General features: G+C 56.3%; 1 protein-coding gene across 14 annotated transcripts in view; it reads right to left on the bottom strand.

The window, feature by feature from the left end:
* Positions 1-14,728, bottom strand: part of LOC102994922 (tensin-3) — an 88,727-nt gene that overhangs the window by 8,727 nt on the left and 65,272 nt on the right. For all 14 annotated transcript variants that reach the window (XM_055085116.1, XM_055085118.1, XM_055085117.1 and 11 more), the window contains 4 exons: positions 13,980-14,063; positions 5,468-5,580; positions 5,312-5,372; positions 4,392-4,467 (listed from right to left, as the gene is read on the bottom strand). In XM_055085116.1, the coding sequence (XP_054941091.1) occupies positions 4,392-4,467; positions 5,312-5,372; positions 5,468-5,580; positions 13,980-14,063 (334 nt within the window). The remainder of the gene's footprint in view (positions 1-4,391; positions 4,468-5,311; positions 5,373-5,467; positions 5,581-13,979; positions 14,064-14,728) is intronic.

Genomic DNA, 14,728 nt, shown 5'->3' with positions numbered 1-14,728 from the left:
GCGGCTGGGCCCGCGGGCCATGGCCGCTGAGCCTGCGCATCCGGGGCCTGTGCTCCGCAACGGGAGAGGCCACAACAGTTAGAGGCCCGCGTACCGCGAAAAAAAAAAAAAAAAAAACAAAAAAACACGGCCTCAGGGAGGGCACAGCCATGTGCCCCAGTCGTGCCTGATGTGGGTGACACGGGTGGGAGGCATTAGCAAGACCCAGAGGGAAGGGCCATGGGGCCGTGTGCAGAACAAACCAGATAGGACAGGATCTCTAGGGCTAAGTGACTGAGGGGGCAGGACACCCAGGGGATCCTATGCCACATACAGGAGGCTGGACCCTCTCCTCCCGCCGCGGGGAGGATGCTGGGCCACGGCTGCGGAACGCCGTGCTCGGACGGGGTCACGCGGTGAGGGCCGGGGCTCGGGGATTCAGGATCCACGTGGGTGGAGGAGCTGCACGGCTGATGAGAGAAGTGGAGCCAGGGGACGCCAGGAAGAAGCTCCCTCGCGGAGTCGGGGGAGCAGGTGGGCACGGTCCTAGAAAGCAGCAGAATGGAGGCCAGGGGGCTGGCGGGCAGCATGAGGCCCGAGGACCGAAGGCAGGAGTGAAGAAGAGGCAGCGTGGACCCAGCGAGAGAGACACGGGGCCCAGAGAGCAGCACTCGGGAGAGACGGATGCCCGGAGGACACCAGCGCGGAGACCTGCCAGGAGCCGGGGGGGGACCAGGAGAGGCGCTCCACAAAGAGAAAGGGCCCACGTGACGGCGAGCACCACAGAGACGGCCGGGGGATGCGGTCCCCGGGATGCGGCCGGAGGGAGGGCGGGGACGGGGCGGGGAGAGAGGCAGGGCCGGCTGGGCCTAAGCCATCCTTGGCTAAAACCCGGACAAGACAGCGGGCAGGCAGAGGCAGGGGTGCCCACGGGGGAGGAGGAGGCTGCTCGCCGGGCAGAGCGGGGCCGGTGCTTCCTCCCCAGAACCTCTGGGGGGGGGCGCAGCCCACGTGCTGAGGCCCACACCAGCCTTCCCGCCATTCCTCCCACTTGGGTCTGTGCTGCCCGCCACCTCTGTGCTCCCACGACCGTGAGGGCCCCTCCCGGCGCTGTACGAGGAGGAGGGGTCCACTCACTCTGACGGCTCTAGGCTGGCGGCCCCCTAGCCACCCTGACGTCCACCCTTCACCCTCCCCACCCAGGCCTCGCGCGCCTCCAGAGGTCTCGGGCAGGTACTCCCCAAACCCTTGCCGGCCCGACGCCTTCCCCTGCAGCTGGCGCTTCAGGATGCCCCACTCAGCACCAAGCAGACTCACAAGTGTCCGCTGGAAATGACACTTTTCGAGCAGGGCCCCGTAATCACACTTGCGGACTTCCGAGGAGAAGGAGCGAAGCGGGGTACAGGCAAGGGCGAGTCCCATTTGGCCACTGGCTCGAAGCCACTTACCAACGTACCTGAAAAGAGCCATGGGCCGAGCACGCGCGGCCACAGGCGCCTTTCACGTGGCCACGGGTGCCCGGAGGCACCACCTTTCATCTGCAGACGGCGCAGGCGACCGCGTCCCAAACCCCCAGGCTGGTGCCCCCCCGCTGCAGCAGGGCCGGCTTCCGCAGGCTCGCCGCGCGCCGGGGGACGGCTCCTGGCGCCCGCGGCGGCACCGGCGGGCGGACACCGCGGAGTCCAAGCGTGTCTGCCAGCGCCTCCTGCCCCCGCCCCGCTTCCCAGCTCCCCAGGGCCAAACGGCAACCACCCACCCGGGTCCCGTCAGAACGACCCCACCCGCCTGCTCAGACCACATCGCAGCTGAAGCCGGCACACGTGATGCTCAGGCAGGCACCCTGCTGGCAGGCGGTGGTCACGGCGCGAGGCCCTCACCCCCCGCCGGCTGCCCCAGCTCATCTCATCCCCACGAAGCCCGCCGACGGTCCTCATGCAGCAGAAGGGGGCTCAAGCGTGGACAAGACCCGCCTGGGGCCACCCAGGCCCCTTAAGCCGCAGACCCGGTGGGAGCCCAGGCGTGGGACCCAAGGCCTGTCCGGCTGCGTGATGCCCCTGTTGGGCCTGCGGCTCCCAATCTGCTGTCGCTCGTATGTAGCTGCGGGGCTTCCTTCCTTGCACTCGAGACCGAGGGCTTTCTCCCCGCATTCTCACTACCCCTCTAAGACACAGTCCTATGAGGGTTACTCTCAAGGGGTGATGCAGGGCATTTTCAGGACACAGAAAAGAGCTTTGCTAACGCCACGTCTCCCAAAACCCAAGCCCTGCACGATCTGGCTTCAACCTGCCAGGACAACTAATTCCCACAAGGGCATCCTCACGGCCTGGGGACTGCTGCACCCCCTGCCCAGGGCCTCGCGCCCAACTCTGAGGGCGCTTCCAGCTGACGCTCCCGGCCGCCGGCCCCAGCCATCACGACCCACTCTGCGGCGCCCTCCGGATGCCCCCGCTGTGAGACGGCCACTTCCGGCGCCAGGCTCCTCCGGGACAAAGATGTCCCTCCGTCCCTCCCTTCCTTCCTGTGCTGGGGCCCAACTCAGACGTTCAGAAAGCTCAGAACATTCAAAACGGGACCTCTGGACACATAAATTAATAGTGCGAAAGGAAGGAGGGAGGGAAGAGACATTGGGAGGGAGGGAAGGATGGAGGAAGGAGGGGGGAGGGGAAGCAGGGACGGGGCAGGGGAGGTGACTCACCACCACCGGCCTCTGGACGGGCAACCCCCTGCTGCCTCGCGAAGACCCTGCAGCCACCAGCCCACAATCAGGTGCTCTTTCTTGGAGGGGGGGCCCCTCCCTCGGGTCATCACAAAGGGACTCGGCCAACTACTCATCACGGACCCCGGGGAGCACCCAGCCTGGCAGTGCCGACTCCGAGCCCTCTCCCGGACCGGGGGCAATGCCCAGCTGGGCGCACGTCCCAACAGCAGCTCCGCCCCCTCTCAGCCGCTCTGGGTCTCTTGGCCTCCTTTTTAAAGCTGGAAAACTAGGCCCAGAGGACGGAGCTGGTGAGCAGACAAAAGTCACAGCCAGGTAAAGCCCTGGTTGGTGGCCGGCATACAGCAGGTGCCCAATAAGTGCTCAGCCCTTTGCCCAACAATCCCGGGAGGTCCCAGGAGACTCGGCCAGGGCTGCATGCTGGGGAGAGAAGCACAAGAGTAGGGGCATCCCTCCCCTCTCTCCTAACCACAGAGGTGAGGAGGCCACGAGCTGCTGTGCAGAGCCAGGAGGAGAACCCAGCCCCAAGTCCTCCTTCCTTGGGGCAGTGCAACACCGTGGCTGAGAAAACAGGCTCGTGGAAACGGAGCAACCACCCTGCACTTGGGCTTCCCCACCTATGCGACGGGATACCGGCTCTTCCCTCCCGAGGTCGCGGGGCGGGGGTAAAGACCATGACTGCAAAGCGCTCAACGTGGTGACGTGGAAGCAGAGCCGTTTTGCTGTTGGTCTGCTTTCTACTCCCCGTCATGCGCCTTCTGGGCCTGCAGATCCCTCTCCGGGCACAGACCCCTGAGGCCTGGAAGTGGCAGGGGCGCCCCCTGGGGAGCCTGCAAAGGGGGCATCAGCTGCGAGTGGGCCCAGGATCTTTATCTCTGTGAACCTCACTGACTGGAGCTCCATGAGAACGCAGGATGGGGCAAGGTGGGGGTTCACCCACCACGAAGAAAGGGTGGGACACCCAAAATATTAGGAAAAGTTAACGAGACTGCTCAAAAACTCTGGATGAGCCACTTAAAATAAATAAAAAGCCGACCTGTGAACCATCTTATCTTCTTGTCACGGGGTGTCCTCCTGGGCCTCAAATAGATTACAGGAGAGCTGTTCGAGGCCTGCAGGAAGCACGCACGTGCCTTAAAGGTTTTCCTTATTTCAGACAAATTTCTCTCTCTTTAGATGCATGCATTTTTTTATATTCAAGATAGATAAAAGGCGAAGGGGGAACAGGGCAGGGCGCTACTTCTGTCCCAAGAAGCAGCACCCCAAGAATCAAAACTACCTGGAGAAATCACTGTTTCAGTCATAAACCAAGCTGCAATACACTAGCTGCATTTTCCACCTAGGCCGCTACCGTTAAATAAACATTTTATGTCTATGCCTCCCCCTGGAAGGCCTAGGACACTGTGCTCGGGTAACTGGAACCCTGGGACGCGCCGTGGCTGAGTTAGGACTGTAATTTCAAGGGTGCACACAGCAAGCGGCTCTACCAATTTGTTCTGTTCCTTTTATTAAAATAGGTTTACTCAGAAAATTAACCAACTGCCTTAAGGTTAAGGCTACTTTCCATGCTTTCCTCAGCTTTTCTCGGGTCAGGGGTAGGGTGGGAGGTGGGTTTCACGTTCTTGCTTTAAGATGAACTCGTTTTTACCTCTCCAGGTGTGATTACTGGGAGCAGGGGCAAGGCCGTGACACTCACCATGATGTCCCCTTTCAGGAGCTGGGCCGGCTCTATGGCGATATAGATCCTGCTTTGGTTTTCTGGGCCGACGTTGCTTTGGAATAAATGAGAAGGTACCTCATTATGCGATTTCATGATTCAGTGGAAAGAATACATTCTGAGAAAAGCAACCCCACGATTGAAATTAGACAAAATATCCTGCTTGGCCCAGGAATCCAATTCCTCAGACTCTCTCCTACGAAAATGAGTCCAAAGAACGTATGAAAAGGCAACAGGGCCAGGCAGGGCCCTGATGGCAACGTCACAGCCAGTGCCCGCCGGCCCACCCCAGGCCCGTGCACGACGGAGCACGCAGCGTAGAGCAGTGGCGTGCTGACGCCAGCAGCCTCTGTGGTAAGCAGAGGGTGAGGCTGCCCGAGCGTCACCGGTGCCTGGGTCCAACAGGAGTCCGGACACGTGATAACAGTTCATTCTGAGTGACGACACGATGCTAAGAACATTTTTTACCTTTATTCATTTCCCACTGATGTGCATAAAACGCTTCTCCAAACAAAAAAGGCAAAGCAAATAAGTCTAGAATTAGTACATATTCTGGAAATGTCTGCCTGACCTTTGTCTAAACTGCAAAGGGGAGAGAAAGGGAGACCACCGTGGCCCTGTCCCAAGACCCCGACGTGTTTACTCCCACACAGTGTGCGGGGCCCTCTCCTCCCCCCAGGTCCCAGCGTCCACGTCCCTTCACAGAGCCAACTGTGTGACCACGGCGAGACACCTGCTGGGCAGGATGACGGGGGCACTGCACCCACGGCTCCCTTCTGTCCCCTGCTCTTGGCTCACCTGGCTTCCCCTCCTCACCCCTCCAGAGGGAGAGGCAGCCGGAAGCGGGCCCCCTCCCCACCAGGCCCTCCGGAGGCCCCCAGGAAGGCAGCCAGACTTACTAGATCCCCGACGTGTACATAGGCTGCATGGCTTGGTAGAGCTTGAGAAAGGGCCGGCACGCTGAAAGACACGCAGAATCGGCTATCAACACGCGGAACCGAGGGCCAGCGCCAGGCGGCGCGTCTCGAGGCCCTCACCCCGTGGGAGACACTCACCTCCGCCAGAGTCGAAGTTGGGGGTCCCGTGCAGAATGACGAAATGCAGGAACAGGGGCGAGGCGTTCATCTTCACCGTTCCCGACAGGAGCCCACCGAGGAACTGCACGTACCTGCGAAGGCAGCCAGCTCAGGGCTCCCGCACAGCTCCCGAGCCCAGGTGGGGCCGGAGTGCAATGAGGAAACCCGCCTGCTCTTCCGGGGGTTCTGGGAGAGAACCCACGCTAACCGCTCACAGCAAGGAGGGCGTACGCACCCCAGGCCTTGGCCCACGCCCTGCAGAGCACGGCCGAGCCCACAGCCCACCGGGCATCTCCGGGCCTTCCACGCCGACATGGCCAATGACCTGGAAGCACAACCAAGGGTGCTTCCTGAGCGTGAGCCCTCACACGCGGCACCTCTTGCTCTGCACCCCGAGTGCGGGTGGCATCGCTTCTGTCCACAGAACCCACAGCCAGGCAGGGCCGGGCCACGGGGCTGTCACGGTCTCCCTGCAGAGAACGGGAAAGCAAGAGACCTGCCGTCCCATGGGCATGCTCTCTGAACCAAGCCACACCTTTGAGGGCATGAAGGTCACTCGCCTTAACTCTCAGTCCTACCCACCCCACCTTCCTGCTCATACTAGGAAGCCTAGTGGGAGGCTGGAGTCCGCACCCCCAGCCCGCAGGAAGCCTTCGGATGCTACATCCCACTGTGAGAGCCTCCCCTACCATAAGGGGCACGAGCCCCCCTGAGCTGCACTGCCCTCCCGTCTTCGGGCTTCTCTGTGCCCTCCCTCCTCAAGGCCCATCTCAGCGGCAGAGTGTACGTCTGCCGTGTGCCGGGAGACCTGCCTTCTCTCCGAACACCACACACGGCCCTGCGTGCCATGCTGACGGCCCCGCGGCCTGCGTGGGTGCTTGGCGGCCTAGAGAGAAGATTGTACCCTGGAAGCACTGCCTCACTGGTTCCTCCCGGGGCACAAGGTGGCAGCTGTGACCCCAAGTGGGCACACACCTGCCAAGCTCTCAGATGCTGCCTGGCCTTGGCCGCTCCCGCCACCCGGAGTGTGTGACTCCGGAGCAGAGCCAAACCCTACCATATCCAACATCTCTGTGCATCGCTAATGACTACACAGAGCCACGCAGGCGCAGGAAGGAAGCCTTCACCGGATCACCAGGCTGTGCGGCCGGCACAGGGTCCTCCATACCCTCCAGCCAGCCCACCGCAGTCCACTCCCCTAGGAGGACCAGGGACCACCCCCCTCCTCCCTAGGACTGAACGCTAGGCAGGCTCAGCCTACTTAGGTTAAAAAAATTCTGCTTTTCTCTCTCTGGCTTATTTCACTTAGCATAATGTCCCCAAGGTCCATCCATGTTGTCACAAATGGCAGAATTTCATTATATTTTATGGCTCAGTAATACTCCACACACACACACACGCACGCACGCGCACACACACACACACACACACACACACATTTTCTTTATCCATTCATCCACTGAGGGACACTTGAGTCGTTTCCATATCTTGGCTATTGTGAATAAGGCTACATACAATAAACACAGGAGTACAGATATCTCTTCAAGAGCCTGTTTTCATTTCCTTCGGATATATACCCAGAAGTGGAATTGCTGGTTCGTATGGTAGTTCTATTTTTAATGTTTTAAGGAACCTCTGTACTGTTTTCCGTAGTTGCTGCACCAATTTACATTCTCACCAAGAGTGCACAAAGGCTCTCTTTTCTCCATGTTCTCGTAACCACTCGTTTTTTCTTGTCTTTTTGATGACTGGCATTCTAACAGGTGTGAGGTGATATCTCTTTGTGCTACGATATCACTCATAATATACGGAATCTAAAAAGGCCAAACATATAAAAAAGGAGAGTAAAATGGTGGTTACCAGGGGCTGGGGGCTTTGGGGACAGGACAGAATTTTTTTTTTTTTTTTGCGGTTCGCGGGCCTCTCACTGCCGTGGCCTCTCCCGTTGCGGAGCACAGGCTCCGGACGCGCAGGCTCAGCGGCCGTGGCTCACGGGCCCAGCCGCTCCGCGGCACGTGGGATCCTCCCGGACCGGGGCACGAACCCACGTCCCCCGCATCGGCAGGCGGACTCTCAACCGCTGCGCCACCAGGGAAGGCCCTGGACAGAATTTTTAAAGGGTACAAACTTGCAGTAAGTAGTAAATATGCCCTAGAGTTACAATGCACAGTGTAGTAAATATTGTATTATAATTATCAAACTTGCTAAGAGATATAACTTAATTATTCCAACCACTAAAAAGAAATGATAATTATTGTAACGTGACAGAGGTGCTAAGTATGGTTACAATGGCAATCGTATTACAATACGTGAATATAACAAGTTAACCTCTAAGCCTTTAATTTACACAATGTCATTTGTCAAATACACCTAAATTTTTTTGAATATCTAATTTACACCAGCAATTCAGATGCAGTCCATTATCTCAAGCAGCTGAATTTGCATACAAAGGAAACTGAACAAGAGAAAATTTCTAGTAAATTTTAAAACCAAAGTTTAAAAACTCTACTTGAAATCTATCCTTTTAGAAAAAAATGTTAGAAAAGAACATTCACTTCAGCTTAGGGGCCCCTCCCGGTGCTTCAGTTTTCCTGGTGGCAAACCGCTCTTCCCTTCCAGAAGAGGACAAAACCTCACTCAAGTCACAGAGGCCAGATGCAAGCCCTGGAGGGCCCGGGAGGCCACGTGGCCGGGCCGTGGCTGCAGGAGCCTGGCCACCAGATGGCTCCACGTGCCTTCCCATTTTAACTTCTATCTCGACAGCAGACGTGCAGACCCGGGAATATTCAGGTGACCTGTCCAGCTACTTTTTATCACCTAAGTGCCACGCACTGCAGATTTCTGGGTTCTCCGGCCACCCCACCCCCCGGCCGGGTCATGAGCACAGGAAAAGGATCACGGACGCTGAGTTGGGGCCATGAGTCGCCACCTGCTCTGGACAGCAGTCTCCCCTGCTTCAGCACTGGTCGCCAGACAACCCGTTTCCTCGGCCTTGTCTGTGGCCCAGCTGCTGTGTTTACTCTGTGGGCGCCTGGCCGTTCGCTCCTTCTACACTGACCTCTCTGGACAAGGTGGCCCTTCACTCTCTGGACATCCAAGGGACCCACGAGCACACAGACCAGGCATCGCGGAGGGAGGTGAGGGTCAGTTTCCGTTTTACATTCTGATGCAGACGTGGAGGGTCCTCCCCTAGCCCTGACACAGCCGGGCCGGCGCCGTTGCCCAGCAGCCAGAGGGGGTATGGGAAGGCGCTTCTTTCAGGTGGTGTCAGCATGACCACAGAAGAATGCTGATTCCCTGCAAAGCTCCCAAAGAAGGAGCCAGAAGACAAGGGCCAGCCCTCACCTGGGGTTAGGGACAGAAGGAGGGAGGGACCAGTCCTCTGCCTGGGACCCAGACACGGACGCCTGCCCTCCTGACCAGTCCATCACGTAACCAGTGCAAAAAAGCCCCTTCTCATCTGCCCTTTAGAGAAATCTGCTTTATATGGATGCACATTTTAGGTAAATCAAAGACGTAAAATGTTATTATAAAATGCAACTTACTTCTTCCTTCACATGCTTCCTTGATAAGGAAAAAAAATAAAATTGTTTTCTATTTCACGGTATTTTCTATTAATGAAGTGCTACTTTCCAACAGTTATACTGCCTAACTTTGTAGAGCTAAAGTCATTTTGGGTGCTTGTTCATAGGATGCAATACAAGCGTTATTTCTGAGTCCAAGTCCTGGATTTTGTGATACTGCAAAAGTTTACCATAAGGCTTGTTAGTGGCATGACTGAGATCAGAACAGCCTTTAAAGAAAACCTCACGCCAACCCCATCACCCCGCCATCCACCTCCTAAGAGAGGGACAGGTGACAAGGGTCATATATGTACTTACTTTCGTAAAGCATATGGACAGAGTGGAGACAGCACCCTTGTCCCTTCCTTCCACCTGTGATGAGTACAGTTCTGTGGCCGATGGTGGACATAAATGAGCTGGACGTAAGCCTGGGGGCGCCTCACCTGTGACCCCAGCCCACCACCAAGAACCCAGGCAGGTCAGCATGGCCACCGGGGACAGCACAGGCCCCTTGCTCATCTCCGGGGCTTTCCTCCAGGGCCTGCAGGCAACTACCGGCAAATCCGAAACTCCAGACCGCACAGCTGGGCAGCCGTCGGCCCTCGCTCCCCCAGTGACTGTGGCCTCAGACCAGGGGGCACTCCTGGCCCCCTGGGGGCTCATGGCAGCGGGTGAGGGGACACTCAATGCCATAAACTAAGCGTATCTCCTCTCTACGCACCACCGGTGAGTGTGCGTGATGGGGGAGGAGTAAAGAAAACCTTTGTACGGGAAAACAAACTTTTCATGAATTTTTCATTGGCGTGGCCTCATCCTGCTGTTCCCAGAACCCTTTCACACCCTCATTGGTCCCTCTGACGAGCAGGCTAAGAAGCTCTGCTGTAGGCCACCTGAGCGTGACCTGGAAAAGAGAATGTTGTTCTTAAGTCCCAAAGACATCACATACAAAACGCCCGATAAAAACAACAAAGTTCATTGCAAATATAAGCTGTAATTGCTGCTGCAGTCAGCAGTGGAGCTAGCCACCACCTGCACCGTGGGAGACAGAGGACAGGTAAACAGGGCACATGTGGCAGGAAACTACCTGGAGAGCCGCCATCACTCCCAAAGAAAAAAAATTCAGGCTATGGCTGAAAATAAGAGGGAATAAAAGCAAAGGCAAGGATTTCACAATTAGTTCCTCCAGAAAATTGTGGAAAGGATGAATGTCAACTCTGTCTATGTGATATTCACCCACAGCACTGAAGGAAAGGTGTGTATGAATGAACGGACAGGGTGTCAGATGGCCTCTCAAAGCCCATCCCAGCGTCTTACCCAAAAGAGAAAGTCCTCCCTGGTCAGCGCAGCTCTCACAGCCACACACGTCAGACAGCTCACCTGTCTCCTAGCTGTGCTCTTCTTTCTTTTGAGGGAAATAACTCCCTGGCGATGAGGTTTTCCCCACTTCGTCGCAACTAGCAAGTACGATTAAGAAACCAAGCTTGCAGCTGGCAGGGCACTAACAGAAGAGCACATGCTTCCTTCAAGTTCCAAAGCAGCTCGAAATTTGCAGTTGTTCATTGCATTATTTATAACCTCTTTCCAAAGCAGAAACTTACATGTGGAGTTTCCCTAAATCTCCCTAAATATGTGAATTGTACTTGACATAAGCTTAAATATCCCTGAAAACAAGTGTGAAATGATACTTCTGTAAGCAGGAGCCACTGTGTCGGCCCATCTCTCCCTAAGGCTTCCTGGTGTCACCTCCATGCACTCAGCGTGGCTGCAGCTTCAGGAGAAGCATGGAAGGCGGGGAGACGTGGGCAGGGCCCCATCAGCTCTGGCCTGTGCGCCAGACCCAGGCTTGCTAGTTACCTCACGTTCCCCAGCACTTCCCCGCCCCGGCCGGGCTGGAAGGATAACACACCTCAGACCTCTTCCAGGCGACCCCCTGAGGGATGGTCCCCCTCCTTGCGCCCGCCTGCAAGCCGGGGCAGGAGGACACGCGGGGTGGACAAGGCACAGGGAGGCTGCTGGCCTCAGCGGCCGCACTCCCTAAAAGACACATCCTCGGAGAAAGGATCTGCACATCTGCTTCTCTTGGCAGCTTTCTTGCTTCAAGTTCAAGGTTCTTTCAGACACTCAAGGCATCATGTCAAAAAATACAGAAGTATCAAAACCCAAATAATGCTGTAATGTCGGGGAACTTTCCAGCTATTAGAAACACCCAGAAATCCAATCCTGGTGTCTGCATGCCCAGACTTTTGGCCTACCTTCCCTCTACCGCATGGGACACAGGAATGACCCCCGCCCAGGACCTCGCCGGGCTCCCTTCTTCTGCACACCCTCAGGAGAGGTTTGCCGTCCGAAAGAAAAAGCCGGTTACCTGTCATTTTCCCCACTAAACTCAAAGTGACGGGACCCGCTTGTCCCAACTCCTTCATGGAAGGAAAGGAAAAGCGGAGAAGGAAAGGAGGTCAGAATTTCATTACTTAACGCATCACTTCCATGATGCTGATAACGAATGCTGTACGAGGATTTTCTTTACTTACTTATCAAAGGGAAAGAAAGGGCCTCCAAGTGAACGGGAGCCTCTCTGACACGGCAGGCTCATCAGCCCTGCAGGAGGTTACCCCGGGGCCTCCACAAGTCGCTCCTGGGGTGTTTGCTCAAGGCGACAGGTGCAGGGAGAGAGAAGGGCTCTTGCCCGAGGAATTCTGCTGGAAGCAAGCAACCTCCAATGGGCCACCGCGGGCCAGGCTGCCGCAGGCCAATGGCTCGGTGGCTTTTAGGAGTGAGGCACAAAGTGACAGAGAATTTGCCACCTGTCAAATGGACCTCCTGCCTCTCGAGCTCTTAAACCCAGTATTAATTAAGTGAAGGGCGGAGGAGGCTTACTGCTGAGGCTCTAAACTTCTTGGACCACAAACCCAAGCTCTCACCACAGTATGGATTTTAAAATGGTTTCTTGAGTTCAGTCCTAAAACAGCCCGCAACACTCCTCCTGTGGGCATCTGGGACCACGGCGATGGGTCCCACCACCACTGAGCCTGTCCCCACAAATGCGGTCATCACACATCCTCCGGGTCTCAAATATTCCTCCAGAGGTACTTATCCATTCACTCAGTCGTTCACCCGCTTCATTACGAGGAGGCGAGCATCTTCCGATGCAGGCGCTGGGCGGGCTGGCCTTCCCCTAATCTGTGGGTGCGGGGAGATTAGCCTCAGAATGCAAAATTTAACCCATGTCACCCTCATAAAATGTAAATACTACAGCTTCTGTCGTTCAGTGATGCAGGAGAACCATGGGCACGTTAAAGTGAGATGTTTCCCTTTTTCCACACTCCTTCAATGGTGTTAAAAAGCTGCAGTAGGTAGTAAGAATAAAAAGAAGAAAATGAGGCAAATATCCCTCGCCGGTGCGTGCTGAGTTTTGGGGTGGGTTAGCCCCTGTTTACCCTCACGTCTCACAGAGGGGCTCACGTGAATGTAACCATTTTGGAAACTGCTCAGCCAAGAAATGACACTTAGTGGTTCGAAATAGATCAAGGGTCTGTTTAACTGTAATACTAATAAAATGCTGGTTTTTCCCACCCAGCTCACATGCCCTGTGGGACCCTTGCTCAGAGCGGGGCACAGCCAGGCTCTGACCCGTGGGTCCTACATCCACCAGACACTCTGGTCTGAACACAAACAGACCCAGCCATGGGAAACACCCGGGACAAAGCAGGAGGTGCCTCTGGTGGTCCCTGAAATCCCTTTCCCAAGTGGAAATACTGAGACTCGGCTCTTGACCAAAATATACCTGTGACCCTGCCTCCTGGAGCCTTCAGTCCACCCAAGACCGCTGGTCCAGACCTCTGGCACTGGGGGAAAAGATGCGAGGCGCAGGAAAACCATCGTGGCAATTGCCCGGACAATTCCTGTGCAAATGCCCTGCCATTTGCTTTAAAATAAAAACGAAGTGTTCTTGGCTCCACGCCCCATCTGCAGAAGAAGTGGGTCCGGAAGGCAAGTGGCTGCTGGCTCTTCTCAGGCCCCACACCTGACCCTTCCCTGGTTCTTCCCCATCTGGGCCTGGTGACAGCGTGGATTCGCCTGGGAGCAGGCGGCAAGAGGACGTCTGCTCCCCAGGGGCCCTCTGCAGCATCTGCCAGGGGCCACGCCGAGCAGGAGAGAAGGGGAGGTGGGCCAGGGGAGGCCGAGGAGAGAGAAGACTCCCGGGCCTTTGAAGCTGGCCAACGACAAACTTGTGTGTGTCGACAGCTTTCCTGGACATAAGCTGCTTTCGCCTGCTTCTTACTGCCCACAGACCCTCGGTTAGAGTGGCCGTGACAGAGACCACGTGACCTGCAACACCCAGAACATCCGCCAACCAGACACAGTTCACAGAGCCCTGGTCCAGGAGACAGCAACCAGTCCCAGTACAGTAATGGCACCAACACCAGCAGAGAGCTCGGAAGACCCGATGGCCGAGCGCGTGGGGAGGGAGCCCCGCGTCCACGCCGGAGCCAGCCAGGGGCCCCCCGGCACCCACACGCAGGGTGGCTCATCCTTCACCACTGGACCCCGACAACCCCTTCCCTTCTAATCTTGGCTGGTCAGGGGAGGTGCGTCTTCCGTCCCTACATTTTTTTTTTTAATTGGAGTACAGTTGCTTTACAATGTTGTGTTGGTTTCACTGTACAACGAAGTGAATCAGCTACATGTATACATATATCCTCTCCCTCTTAGACCCCCCCCCCCCCACCCCACCCATCCAGGTCACCACAGAGCACCCAGCTGAGCTCCCTGAGCTATACAGCAGGGTCCCACTAGCTATCTGTTTTACACATGGTAGTGTATTTACGTCAGTCCCAATCTCCCAATTCCTCCCATCCCGACGCACATGCTTTAAAATGTAAAAATCTCATTCGCTTTTTCACTCTGGCTCTGGGACAGATACATACCGTTTCTGGGACGGCTGCATTAAAGCTGAAAGTTTATCATCATAAAATTTCTTCATTGCAAATCTGTCGAGGGCTTGGTCAGCACTGGGGAAGCAGAGAGAGAGAGAGAGAGAGAGAGAGAGAGAGAGAGAGAGCGCACATGCTTTAACTCCATGGCCACCGCAGGGGGCCGGGTTGTGGGGAGTGACATGAGACAGGCCCCGAGGCTGTTCTGAGTGGCTGGAACCCACTGAGAGCTCCATTTTGCTACACCCCCTCCCCAGGCATATCCACTTTAGCGTCTCTTCTAGGGCCTCATCTCCCCCAGGAAGACGTTCAGGGCCAAGTGGAAGCCAGGCTTGCAAGGTCTGGAGTCCCCCCTGAAACAGCAGCACCCGATCCTAGGATGTGGCACCTTCTGTGCAGCATGCATGGCAGGTGGGAGAGTCACCTGCCTGCCGTTTCTCACCTGTGGGCACAGGCCCGCTGTCCTAACTATCTAAATAACCATCTAAAATAAGAACGTTGTCTAAATAGGGGCTGGGCTGGCAGGTGCACAAAAGCAAGGGTCACTTAAGCACTGAACATTTAACATACCGAGCACATAAGTTTTTCAGAGTAAAAAGTATAGTTACATATTCACCTATACATTTTTTTTTTTTTTTTTGCGGTAAGCGGGCCTCTCACTGTTGCGGCCTCTCCCGTTGCGGAGCACAGGCTCCGGAGGCGCAGGCTCAGCGGCCATGGCTCACGGGCCCAGCCGCTCCGCG

Source organism: Physeter macrocephalus, chromosome 5 (assembly GCF_002837175.3).
Source record: "Physeter macrocephalus isolate SW-GA chromosome 5, ASM283717v5, whole genome shotgun sequence".
In the NCBI taxonomy this organism is placed as follows: Eukaryota; Metazoa; Chordata; class Mammalia; order Artiodactyla; family Physeteridae; genus Physeter; species Physeter macrocephalus.
This window is presented reverse-complemented; position numbering and strand designations above follow the sequence as displayed.